This window comes from Grampus griseus (genome assembly GCF_964374135.1).
Source record: "Grampus griseus genome assembly, chromosome: 3".
Classification (NCBI taxonomy): domain Eukaryota; kingdom Metazoa; phylum Chordata; class Mammalia; order Artiodactyla; family Delphinidae; genus Grampus; species Grampus griseus.
In genome coordinates, this window is record NC_139019.1 from 164,525,307 (window position 1) to 164,539,524 (window position 14,218).

The following is a 14,218-nucleotide window of genomic DNA, read 5'->3' on the forward strand; positions in this document are numbered from 1 at the left end:
ATTCCATTTCTTCCTGGTTCAGTCTTGGAAGGTTATACCTTTCTAAGAATTTGTCCATTTCTTCCAGGTTGTCCATTTTATTGGCATAAAGTTGCTTGTAGTATCTTAGGATGCTTTGTATTTCTGCGGGGTCTGTTGTAACTTCTCCTTTTTCATTTCTAATTTTATTGATTTGAGTCCTCTCCCTCTTTTTCTTGATGAGTCTGGCTAATGGTTTATCAATTTTGTTTATCTTCTCAAAGAACCAGCTTTTAGTTTTATTCATCTTTGCTATTGTTTTCTTTGCTTCTATTTCATTTATTTCTGATCTGATCTTTATGATTTCTTTCCTTCTGCTAACTTTGGGTTTTGTTTGTTCTTCTTTCTCTAGTTCCTTTAGGTGTAAGGTTAGATTGTTTATTTGAGATTTTTCTTGTTTCTTGAGGTAGGCTTGTATAGCTATAAACTTCCCTCTTAGAACTGCTTTTGCTGCATCCCATAGGTTTTGGGCCGTCGTGTTTTCATTGTCATTTGTCTCTAGGTATTTTTTGATTTCCTCTTTGATTTCTTCAGTGATCTCCTGGTTATTTAGTAACGTATTGTTTAGCCTCCATGTGTTTGTGTTTTTTACGTTTTGTTCCCTGTTATTCATTTCTAATCTCATAGCGTTGTGGACAGAAAAGATGCTTGATATGATTTCAGTTTTCTTAAATTTACTGAGGCTTGATCTGTGACCCAAGATGTGATCTATCTTGGAGAATGTCCTGTGCACACTTGAGAAGAAAGTGTAATCTGCTGTTTTTGGTAGGAATGTCCTATAAACTTTCTTTCATGATAGATGAATATCTTGGGTGAGTCTAGATGTAAACCACTGTGAGCTATCATAGGGTATCACCTGCTTTATACCCAATTATTCAGCATGATAAGCATGTGCTGCTCAATGGATCTTTTAGTGAAGTGCTCTGGGAGCAGTACATGATCTTACCACACTGTGTTTAGAGGGATCTGACAAGGTCTTGCTGGAGAGTGTGTACTCCTCAGACTCGGCTTTGGTTTTCTTCATCCTTTTGAACCATGTCCTGTACTGCTCTTTGACCTGTAGATGCAAAACGTGGTCTGGGTCAGAACAGAGAGGAATGAGGATGGGAAGAGTTTTGAGTGGGAGTCAGACAGTGATACCTGATGGCTTAGGAGGCAGTACACCAGGAAGATGAAGACACCCAGCAGGCTGTTGATGATGGTGAAGAGGTAGGCCATGATGTGGGCAGCCGGTCCCACCTGCAGGATTCCCAGACACCATGTGCATCCCAAGATGAAGAGCTGAGCTGTGGCTTTAAATGTCATCATCCTGGGTAGGAAGCGAAAGGAGGCTCGTGATGCACCCTGAGCAAAACAATCAAAGCCATTTCTTTTCTACACCATGGATGCCTCTGACTGAGTTGTGGCCACTCTGATATTTACTGTCAATGATTCTCGAAAAGAAATGCTTTTTCAATCCTGGATGGCATTTAGACTTGGACTGAAGTTGGTAGTGACACTTCATAATGTGGGTTTCAGTAATATGATGTTGCATGAATATCCCCAGTTTCAATCAACCGATATTACTGTGGATGTTCTGTACACCTGGCTGTGTGTTGGACCCTGTGCATTAAAAATAACAAGGGCAAAATTTTTGTTTTCACAAACCTTACAGTCTACTGGAAAGCCAAATACAAATGGTCAATGATTAATTTGTGAATATTAGGTACCTCTGTCCTTGGTCCCTCCAATGCTGTTCCTATCCTTTTCCTCTCTATGAACTGACCCAGAGCATGCTTTGCCCAGATGATTCATTCTTTGTAAACTTGAGGAAAGCAAAGCACATCCCTAGCCTCTTAGAAGATGTGATATGTGGCTAATGAACCTGATTTCATCAGGTAGCGCAGTGTGGTTGAGGGTAGCAGGAGGAGCTTAAATAAAGGTATGGGCAGGAAAGGGCATCCTGGGTTCTGGGTCAGGTATGTAATTTCCTAAGTGGTTTATAAGAATGTAAATGTTCTCAGGACCTTTCTCATAGAGCCATGGTAGTAATCCCTGTTTTTCAGAACAAAGTCAATTTTCTTTGTAGCTGAGGTAGTTTCATTCTTGGGTTATAGACGAATGGAATGTTTCCGGCTTGGGTGTCAGCAGAAAAACACTGTATCTGAACTTCCAAGGTGTGTGGCTATACATCTTCCCTCAAGTCTGCTTAGAATTCCTGTGAATGTACATCAGGAGCTTGGAACCGTATGGCCTCACTCCCGGGTCATGCTTTTTTATGAGGAGCAATGTGTACCTCTGATCCATCTCACCTAGTGATCCAGAGAGTGGACATCATCAGTGTTGAGAGCTTGTTTTTCACAATCCAGAAGGTTATCAGGAAATTAATCTGCAGAAACACCATAAGGCATATTGAATACATCCACACCTGCTAAATGTTCCTCCTGGCTCATCCAACACCTAAACCAGCAGGTAGGAATGTTTTTTATTTCACTACAGTCATAGAACACCAGACCAAACACCCAGTAACTCAGTTTGCATGGGAATTTACATCTTTAAACACTGAAAGTCCCGTGTCTAAGGAAACAATCCTTCTTGGTTTTAAAGTGGAAATTCCTGCATCCTGGGGGTCCACTCATTCCTGAACAAACTGGAAAAACTGGTCACTCTGCCTATACTCCTCTTTACACCTCTGCTTTTGATTCACGCTCAACCAGATAGGAAGGATGCTCTGACGTCATCCATTACTCACAGAGAAGATGGTGCAGAAAGGGCCAAGAAAGGTCCATATAAATCCTTTGTCTGTGTGGAACCAGCATCTATGAGAGAGGTGGAAGGAGATTCAAGAATATATTGGCCTTACCAGTCCCCTCCACCAGGAAGTCTACACAAGCCACTGAACCAACATTACCCACTGGGGGCAGACAGCAAAAACAATGGGAACTACAAACCTGCAGCCTGCAAAAAGGAGACGCCAAACACAGTAAGTTAAACAAAATGAGAAGACAGAGAAATATGCAGCAGATGAAGGGGCGGGGTGAAAACCCACCAGAGCAAACAAAAGAAGAGGAAATAGGCAGTCTACCTGAAAAAGAATTCAGAATAATGATACTAAAGATGATCCAAAATCTTGGAAATTGAATGGAGAAAATACAAGAAACGTTTAAAAAGGACTTAGAAGAAGTAAAGAGCAAACAAACAATGGTGAACAACACAATAATTAAACTTCTCTAGAAGGAACAATAGCAGAATAACTGAGGCAGAAGAATGGATAAGTGACCTGGAGATTAAATAGTGGAAATAACTACTGCAGAGCAGAATAAAGAAAAAGGAATGAAAAGAACTGAGGACAGTCTCAGAGACTTCTGGGACAACTTTAAACGCACCAACATTCGAATTATAGGGGTCCCAGAAGCAGAAGAGAAAAAGAAAGGGGCTGAGAAAATATTTGAGCAGATTATAGTTGAAAACTTCCCTAACATGGAAAAGAAAAGTGTCAATCAAGTCCAGGAAGTGCAGAGGGTCCCATACAGGAAAAATCCAAGGAGAAACACACCAAGACACATATTAATCAAACTATCAAAAATTAAATACAAAGAAAAATTATGAAAAGCAGAAAGGGAAAAGCAATAGATAAAAAAACAAGGGAATCCCCATAAGGTTAACAGCTGATCTTTCAGCAGAAACTCTGCAAGCCAGAAGGGAGTGGCAGGACATATTTAAAGTGATGAATGGGAAAAACCTACAACCAAGATTACTCTACCCAGCAAGGAACTCATTCAGATTAGACGGAGATATTAAAACCTTTCCAGACAAGCAAAAGCTAAGAGAATTCAGCATCACCAAATCAGCTTTACAACAGCTGCTAAAGGAACTTCTCCAGGCAGGAAACACAAGAGAAGGAAAAGACCTACGAAAACAAACCCAAAACAATTAAGAAAATGGTAATAGGAACACACATATCGATAATTACCTTAAACATATATAAAATAAATGCTCCAACCAAAAGACATAGACTGGCTGAATGGTTACAAAAACAAGGCTTGTATATATGCTATCCACAGAGACCTGCTTCAGACTTAGGGACACATACAGACTGAAAGTGAGGGAATGGAAATAGATATTCCATGCAAATGGATATCAAAAGAAAGCTGGAGTAGCAATTCTCACATCAGACAAAATTGACTTTAAAATAAAAACTATTACAACAGACAAAGATGGGCACTACATAATGATCAAGGGATCAGTCCATGAAGAAGATATAACAATTGTAAATATTTATGCACCCAACACAGGAACACGTCAATACATAAGGCAAATGCTCACAGCCATAAAAGGAGAAACCGACAGTAACACAATCATATTAGTGGACTTTAAACCCCACTTTCACCAATAGAGATCATCCAAAATGAAAATAATAAGGAAACACAAGCTTTAAATGACACCTTAAACAAGATGAACTTGATATTTATAGACATTCCACCCCAAAACAGCAGAGTACACTTTCTTCTCAAGTGCTCATGGAATGTTCTGTAGGACAGATCACATCTTGGGTCACAAATAAACCTTGGTAAATTTAAGAAAATTGAAATCGTTTCAACTATGTTTTCCGACCACAACGCTATGAGACTAGATATCAATTAGAGGGGAAAAAAATGTAAAAAATCGAAACACAATGGATGCTAAAAAATATGCTGGGGCTTCCCTGGTGGTGCAGTGGTTGAGAGTCCGCCTGCCAATGCAGGGGACACAGGTCTGTGCCCCGGTCCAGGAAGATCCCACATGCCACAGAGTGTCTGGGCCCATGAGGCATGGCCGCTGATCCTGCACATCTGGAGCCTGTGCTCCACAACGGGAGAGGCCACAACAGTGAGAGGCCCATGTACTGCAAAAAAAATAATAATAATAATATGTATATGTATATATATATATACATATATATGTATATATATATATATGCTACTAAATAACCAAGATATCACTGAAGAAATCAAACAGGACATCAAAAATACGTAGAAAAAAATGACAATGAAAACATGATGACCCAAAACCTAAAGGATGCAGCAAAAGCAGTTCTAAGAGGGAAGTTTATAGCAATACAATCCTACCTCAAGAAACAAGAAAAATCTCAAATAAACAAACTAAACTTACACCTAAAGCAATTAGAGAAAGAAGAACAAACAAAACCCAAAGTTAGCAGAAGGAAAGAAATCATAAAGATCAGAGCAGAAATAAATGAAATAGAACCAAAAAAAACCCAAAATAGCAAAGATCAATAAAACTAACAGCTTGTTCTTTAAGAAGATAAAGAAAATTGATCAACCATTGCCAGACTCATCAAGGAAAAAAGGGAGAAGACTCAAATCAAGAGAATTAGAAATGAAAAAGAATTAACAAATGACACTGCAGAAATACAAAGGATCATTAGAGATTACTACAAGCAACTATATGCCAATAAAATGGACAAACTGGAAGGAATGGACAAATTCTTAGAAATGCACAACCCTCTGAGACTGAACCAGGAAGAAATAGAAAATATGAACAGACCAATCACAAGCACTGAAATTGAAACTGTGATTTAAAATCTTCCAACAAACAAAAGTCCAAGAACAGAAGGCTTCACAGGCGAATTCTATCAAACATTTAGAGAAGAGCTAACACCTATCTTTCTCAAACTCTTCCAAAATATAGCAGAGGGAGGAACACACCTAAACTCATTCTACGAGGCCACCATCACCCTGATACCAAAACCAGACAAAGATGTCACAAAGAAAGGACTCTACAGGCCAATATCACTGATGAACATAGACGGAAAAATCCTCAACAAAATACTAGTAAACAGAATCCAACAGCCCATTAAAAGGATCGTACACCATGATCACGTGGGGTTTATCCCAGGAATGCAAGGATTTTTCTATATACGGAAATCAATCAATGTGATACACCATATTAACAAAATTAAGGATAAAACCATATGGTCATCTCAATAGATGCAGAGAAAGCTTTCGAAAAAATTCAACACCCACTTATGAGAAAACCCCTCCAGAAAGTAGGCATAGAGGGGACTTATCTCCACATAATAAAGACCATATATGACAAACCCACAGCCAACATCATCCTCAATGGTGAAAAACTGAAACCATTTCCACTAAGACCAGGAACAAGACAAGGTTGCCCACTCTCAGCACTATTATTCAACATAGTTTTGGAAGTTTTAGCCACAGCAATCAAAGAAGAAAAAGAAATAAAAGGAATCCAAATGAGAAAAGAAGAAGTAAAGCTGTCACTGTTTGCAGATGACATGATACTATAGATAGAGAATCCTAAAGATGCTACTAGAAAACTACCAGAGCTAATCAATGAATTTGGTAAAGTAGCAGGATACAAAACTAATGCACAGAAATCTCTGGCATTCCTATACACTAATGATGAAAAATATGAAAGTGAAATTAAGAAATCACTCCCTTTTACCATTGCAACAAAAAGAATAAAATACCTAGGAATAAACCTACTGAAGGAGATAAAATACCTGTATACAGAAAATTAAAAGACACTGATGAAAGAAATTAAAGATGATACAAACAGATGGAGAGATATACCATGTTCTTGGATCGGAAGAATCAACATTGTGAAAATGACTCTACTACCCAAAGCAATCTACAGATTCAATGCAATCCCTATCAAACTACCACTGGCATTTTTCACAGAACTAGAACAAAAAATTTCACAATTTGTATGGAAACACAAAATACCCCGAATAGCCAAAACAATCTTGAGAAAGCAAAACGGAGCTGGAGGAATCAGGCTCCCTGACTTCAGACTATACTACAAAGCTACAGTAATCAAGACAGTATGGTTCTGGCACAAAAACAGAAATATAAATCAATGGAACAGGATAGAAAGCCCAGAGATAAACCCACACACATATGGTCACCTTATCTTTGACAAGGGAGGCAAGAATATACAGTGGAGAAAAGACAGCTTCTTCAATAAGTGGTGCTGTGAAAACTGGACATCTACATGTAAAAGAATGAAATTAGAACACTCCCTAACACCATACACAAACATAAACTCAAAATGGATTAAAGACCTAAATGTAAGATCAGACACTGTCAAACTCTTAGAGGAAAACATAGGCAGAACAGTCTATGACATACATTACAGCAAGATCCTTTTTGACCCACCTCATAGAGAAATGGAAATAAAACCAAAAATAAACAAATGGGACCTAATGAAAGTTAAGAGCTTTGCACAGCAAAGGAAGCCATATACAAGGTGAAAAGACAACCCTCAGAATGGGAGAAAATATTTGCAAATGAAACAAGTGACAAATGATTAATCTCCAAAATTTACAAGCAGCTCATGCAGCTCAATATCAAAAAAACAAACAACCCAATCCAAAAATGGGCAGAAGACCTAAATAGACATTTCTCCAAAGAAGACATATAGATTTCCAACAAGCACATGAAAGACTGTTCAATATCATTAATCATTAGAGAAATGCAAATCAAAACTACATTGAGATATCATCTCACACCGGTCAGAATGGCCATCATCAAAAAATCTACAAACAATAAATGCTGGAGAGGGTGTGGTGAAAAGGGAACCCTCTCGCACTCTTGGTGGGAATGTAAATTGATACAGCCACTATGGAGAACAGTATGGAGGTTCCTTAAAAATCTAAAAATAGAACTACCATACGACCCAGCAATCCCACTCTTGGCCATATACCCTGAGAAAACCATAATTCAAAAAGACTAATGTACCACAATGTTCATTGCAGCTCTATTTACAATAGCCAGGACATGGAAGCAACCTAAGTGTCCATCGACAGATGACAGGATGAAAAAGATGTGGCACATATATACAATGGAATATTACTCAGCCATAAAAAGAAACAAAAATGAGTTATTTTTAGTGAGGTGGATGGACCTTGAGTCTGTCATAGAGAGTGAAGTAAGTCAGAAAGAGAAACACAAATACCATATGCTAACACATATATATGGAATCTAAAGAAGAAAAAATAATGGTTTTGACAAACCTAGGTGCAGGACAGGAATAACGATACAGACGTAGAGAATGGACTTGAGGACATGGGGTGTGGGAAGTGTAAGTTGGGAGTAAGTTAGAGAGTAGCGCTGACATATACACACTACCAAATGTAAAATAGATAGCTACTGGGAAGCAGCCGCATAGCATAGGGTGATCAGCTCAGTGCTTTGTGCCCACGGAGAGGGGTGGGATATGGAGGATGGGAGGGAGACCCAAGAGGGAGGGGATATGGGGATATATGTATACATATAGCTGATTCACTTTGTTATACAGCAGAAACTAACACAACATTGTAAAGCAATTTTACTGTAATAAAGATGTTAAAAATAAAAGAATATATTGGCCTTTGTGGATAAAAAATCGATAAATAAACATATCCCTCATCCTCCAAAGTATTTTTCTGCCTCCGTTATTAATAATAATAGTACATGTTATTATTGCTTTTTTTGGTAAGAATATTTCACATAAGAGCTACACCCTTAGCAAATTTTAAATATACAACACAGTATTATTAGCTATAGGCACTATGCTCTGTATTAGAGCTCCTGAAGTTATCATTTTGCAGAATTGAAAGTTTGTGTATGCCCTTTATTTTGGTAAGGGACATGGCTGTATACTTATTCCCAATTTATCAGGCTGTATACATGAATTATGTGCAGCTTTTTACATGTACAGCAAAGTTAAAAAGTGGTTTTAAAAAAAGAAAAATTTTTTTAAAAACGTGTTTTAAGTTTTGGTCTTCAGATACACTGGCAGAAAAATATACATGTTTTAAAGAAAAAATGAATAGAGAAGTTAATTTATGGTTTATTGGAGCAATATTGAGTGTCTCCTCCTGTATAAGGATTTGTACTTGGTTTTGAAGGCCCAGTTCTTGTTAAGATAGAGTGATGTCTGTCATCAGGGAGTTCCTAGCTAGGTGGGCACATCAACAATCAGAAAATAGAAACTATCAAAATGATGAAGTTTACAATCAAATATGAGGAGCTGTCTGAACATGTAGCTGGATCTATAACCTAGTCAGGGTTATAGGAGATTCAGATATTGGGAAGGATTCCCTGAGAGAATTGAATTGTGTTTATGCTGAGATGTGGATGATGAGTAGGTGTAGATAGGATACAAAAAAATTGGGACAGCCAAGGAGAGAGAGAGCGAGAGAGTATGAGAGACAGAAACAACAGTAAACCTGACACTGCTATGGCAGGATTCATGTGCATCATGTAAGTTCTTCTTCATGACAACATAGGTAATCAAATGATCACAGGTCAGACATCTGAGGCATAAGGATACAGAGTCAGTAACTGAAGTTCACACTGATAGAAATGATCAAGTTGGTGTTTCATCCCAAGTAGGGAATTGTGAATGACTTGGGAGGTGTGAGGACCATGGAGAGGGTTAGCTGGATCCACCAGGAAGAACCTAAGAGAGAGCTACTAAGGCAGGAGTCAGCAAACTGCAGCCTGTGGTCCACGTTGGGCTGCTGTCTGATTTTGGAAATGTGTTTTACTGAGTCACAGTCACATTCATTTCTTATAGCTTTTCTGTGGCTGCTTTTGAGCTACAAGGATAGAGGTGAGTCGTCACAACAGAGACCATATGACCCACAAAGCCAAAATATATACTATCTTGCCTTTCACAGAGAAAGTTTGCTGACTTTTTTGCTAAGATATCTAGGAAGGCCGGCATGCCAGGGCCCATCTGATGCAGGTTAACATTAATTTTTATCAGCATAGGACTTTGTTGTGGGTGACAGTCTGCACTTGCTCACATCTCTGCTACCGATAACCTGATTTAAAAATGGCAGGAGAGCTGAATAGACGTTTTCCAAAGAAGACATAGAGATGGCCAGCAGGCACATGAAAGAATGTTCAACATCACTAATGTTAGGGAAATGTAAATCAAAACCACAATGAGATGTTCCAGCACAGCTGTCAGAATGGCTCTTATCAAAAAGGCATGAAATAACAGTGAGGATGTGGAGAAAAGGGAACCCTTATATTACTGTTGGTAGGGATGTAAATTGGTGCAGCCACTATGGAAGACAGTATGGAGATCCTCAAAAAAAAAATTAAGAATAGAACTGCCGGGCTTCCCTGGTGGCGCAGTGGTTGAGAGTCCGCCTGCCAATGCAGGGGACGCGGGTTCGTGCCCCGGTCCGGGAAGATCCCACATGCCGCGGAGCGGCTGCGCCTGTGAGCCATGGCCGCTGAGCCTGCGCGTCCGGAGCCTGTGCTCCGCAACGGGAGAGGCCACAACAGTGAGAGGCCTGCGTACTGCAAAAAAAAAAAAAAAAAAAAAAGAATAGAACTGCCATCTGATCCAGGTATCTCACGTCTAGATATTTATCCAAAGACTACAAAAACACTAACTCAAAATGATATATGGACCTTTATGTTCACTGCAGCATTATTTACAATAGATAAGATATGGAAGCAACCTAAGTGCCCATCAACGGATAAAGAAGGCATGATACACACACACGCACACACACACACGCACACACACACACACACACACACACACACACAGCCACACCAGCCATGGAGTACTACCCAGCCATAAAACTGATGAAATCTTGCCATTTGTGACAACATGGATGGACATTGGGGGTATTGTGCTAAGTGAAATAAGTCAGGTGGAGGAAGACAAATACAGTCTGATTTCATACATATGTGGAATACAACAAACTATAAACAAACAAAAGAAATGAACAAACCAAACCAAACAAGCCTCCTCCCCCTGTAGATACAGAAAACAGAGTACTGGCTGTCACAGGGGAAGGGGCATGGTTGAGGGGAGGCAAAATGGGTAAAGTGGGTCAACTTTATGGTGATGGATGGAAACTCAATTTCTGGTGGTTAGCAAGTTGTAGGTATACAGAAGTAGAAATATAAAGTTGTATACATGAAACGTATATAGTGTTACAAAAAAATGTTACTTCAATAAAAAAATATATCTTAAAAAACTAAAGTGCTATGTTGGTTCTATGATGGCCATGGTCATGCTGGAGAAGATAAGTACAGTGGAGATTTGCTTTTTTTTTTTTTAACATCTTTATTGGAGTATAATTGCTTTACAATGGTGTGTTAGTTTCTGCTTTACAACAAAATGAATCAGTCATACATATACATATGTTCCCATATCTCTTCCCTCTTGCGTCTCCCTCCCTCCCACCCTCCCTATCCCACCCCTCTAGGTGGTCACAAAGCACTGAGCTGATCTCCCTGTGCTATGCGGCTGCTTCCCACTAGCTATCTACCTTACGTTTGTTAGTGTATATATGTCCATGCCTCTCTCTCGCTTTGTCACAGCTTACCCTTCCCCCTCCCCATATCCTCAAGTCCATTCTCTAGTAGGTCTGTGTCTTTATTCCTGTTTTACCCCTAGGTTCTTCATGACATTTTTTTTTCTTAAATTCCATATATATGTGTTAGCATACGGTATTTGTCTCTCTCTTTCTGACTTACTTCACTCTGTATGACAGACTCTAGGTCTATCCACCTCATTACAAATAGCTCAATTTCGTTTCTTCTTATGGCTGAGTAATATTCCATTGTATATACGTGCCACATCTTCTTTATCCATTCATCTGTCGATGGACACTTAGGTTGCTTCCATGTCCTGGCTATTGTAAATAAAGCTGCAATGAACATTGTGGTACATGACTCTTTTTGAATTATGGTTTTCTCAGGGTATATGCCCAGTAGTGGGATTGCTGAGTCATATGGTAGTTCTATTTGTAGTTTTTTAAGGAACCTCCATACTGTTCTCCACAGTGGCTGTATCAATTTACATTCCCACCAACAGTGCAAGAGGGTTCCCTTTTCTCCACACCCTCTCCAGCATTTATTGTTTCTAGATTTTTTGATGATGGCTATTCTGACTGGTGTGAGATGGTATCTCATTGTAGTTTTGATTTGCATTTCTCTAATGATTAATGATGTTGAGCATTCTTTCATGTGTTTGTTGGCAGTTTGTATATCTTCTTTGGAGAAATGTCTATTTAGGTCTTCTGCCCATTTTTGGATTGGGTTGTTTGTTCTTGAGCTGCATGAGCTGCTTATAAATTTTGGAGATTAATCCTTTGTCAGTTGCTTCATTTGCAAATATTTTCTCCCATTCTGGCAGTTGTCTTTTGGTCTTGTTTATGGTTTCCTTTGCTGTGCAAAAGCTTTGAAGTTTCATTAGGTCCCATTTGTTTATTTTTGTTTTTATTTCCATTTCTCTAGGAGGTGGGTCAAAGAGGATCCTGCTTTCATTTATGTCATAGAGTGTCCTGCCTATGTTTTCCTCTAAGAGTTTGATAGTTTCTGGCCTTACCTGGGTGGGTGTTCCATAAAGATGGGGCCTGGATGCTGCAGAAATGACCACAATCACAGCCAGGACTCCGTAGCCCACTGGGAATGTGAGTTTCTTCATGAACTTGTTGACACTGGAGTAGTTGACCACCGTCAGGTTGTGTGCAGTGAGGAAGAGGTGCAGGCCCTCCAGCAGCATCCAGGTGAAGGAGGCCAGGTAGAGATAGTGCAAGGCACCTGCAATGATGGCACATAGCACCTGGGGAAGGAAGAAGGTGTAACCAGGAGGGATTGTCAGGTTGTAGCATGACCCCAGGACCTCTTCTATACTTCATCACTGGGGAGCACTCTGACGTATATGGAGGAGTTGTCAATGGAGTGTCTTCTAATTGTGCCAGTCAGTGTGAAATTGGCTACTTACATATCTAACTTTACCTGGAATGCCATTTTATTAAGGAGTCAGAGGCAGCATGGCTTCATGAACTCAGCATCCCCTGGGGCAGAGCAGGGGTATTTTGGGACAATTTAAGCACCTTGATCTCGGTTCTGTTGATGGCTATTAGGAAGAGCAGGTGGGCCAGGAAGAGGCAGAGTGAGAGCTGCAGGTGGAGCGAAGTGCTGGTGTTCTGGATGGCTTTGCACAGCAGGAAGGTGAGGGCTGCCAGGAGGAGGCACAGCAGAGAGAGGCTCAGCCCCACATAGGTGATCACAGTCAGTGTGGGATCCTTCTCCTGGGACACATCAGAGAGGACATCACAGTCACCCTTTCCTGCTCTGGGGTAATGATGCTTCCACCATTTTTGTTTTTAGTTTTAGGCATATAAAAACCAGGAATGGAGGAGCCAAGTAGATATGTGATGTTTATGGCTAACTTTCTACAGGTTCAGAACGTTAGAATTTTATGGGATCTGATATGATTAATTCTGTCTCTGGAAGGATTGAGGGACAGGAGAGTCCTTAGTCAAGACCAAGCCCTGGAACTCACAAGTGTTTATTTTCCTTTAGACTTTTGGGCATGACTAAGCTTATGGGTCACCACAAGAGGTTCACATAGGCATGTAGTTCCATATTGAGCAAGCCTCCATCCCCATCATGTGATGGTGTGTGACATAGTCTGTACCTGGAGTCATGATGTCCAGGTATAAACCCTGACCCTGAACTCCACACACCTCATCCTGTAATAATTGTTCCTGACTCGTCACAAATCCTTACAGATTTAGAATTAAATCCTTGGTTAAAAGAGGAAAACTGATACATTTTGTTGACAGTGGTGGGTTAAAATTCATATTTTTCTGCCACTTTTTGGAATACATCCTAAAATCCCTGAGGACAAGGAAAAAAACCCTCACCAATTCCCTTTTAGTGTAAGTCAGGGAAGGAGAGAGATCGAGAGATGGAGAGAGGTGGAGAGAGAGAGACAAAGAGAGGAAAGGATGAAGGAGAAAATGAAGATTAAAACATTCAAAGTAGGTGCATCTGGATAAAGAGCAATTGAGTATTTTTAGCACAAATTTTATTTTGCAACATATCTCTATGTTTGATTTTGTTTAGGAATAAAATGTTTAAAAATAAATAATGAGGCCACCAGATGATTTTGATGAACTATAAATTTTGAGAATATTTGGTTTATTGAATAAAACTAATTTTCCTACTGTATGAAGAGCTCCCCCAAATCCATAAGAAATTTACCAACAAGACAGTGGAAAAATATACCAAGGATGTGAACAAATTGTTTCCAGAGACAGAAATACTAATAGCTCCTAAATGAAGATGTTACAGTCCATTAATAATAAAAAACACACACAGTTTTTCCTAGATACGATATTTACATCTTAGATGGGTAAACATCCAAAAATTTGCTAGTAAACTTG

At 39.4% G+C, this 14,218-nt stretch overlaps 1 protein-coding gene across 1 annotated transcript in view; it reads right to left on the reverse strand.

The window, feature by feature from the left end:
• Positions 1-831: 831 nt before the first annotated feature.
• The window catches only part of LOC309819966 (adhesion G protein-coupled receptor E2-like), a gene marked incomplete at its 5' end in the record, with an annotated part of 28,769 nt that continues 15,382 nt past the window's right edge, over positions 832-14,218 (reverse strand). The window contains 6 exons of the mRNA XM_082650394.1: positions 832-1,075; positions 1,159-1,327; positions 2,310-2,386; positions 2,750-2,815; positions 12,370-12,606; positions 12,881-13,078. Coding sequence (XP_082506520.1) covers positions 929-1,075; positions 1,159-1,327; positions 2,310-2,386; positions 2,750-2,815; positions 12,370-12,606; positions 12,881-13,078 — 894 coding nt within the window. The 3' untranslated portion in view covers positions 832-928. The remainder of the gene's footprint in view (positions 1,076-1,158; positions 1,328-2,309; positions 2,387-2,749; positions 2,816-12,369; positions 12,607-12,880; positions 13,079-14,218) is intronic.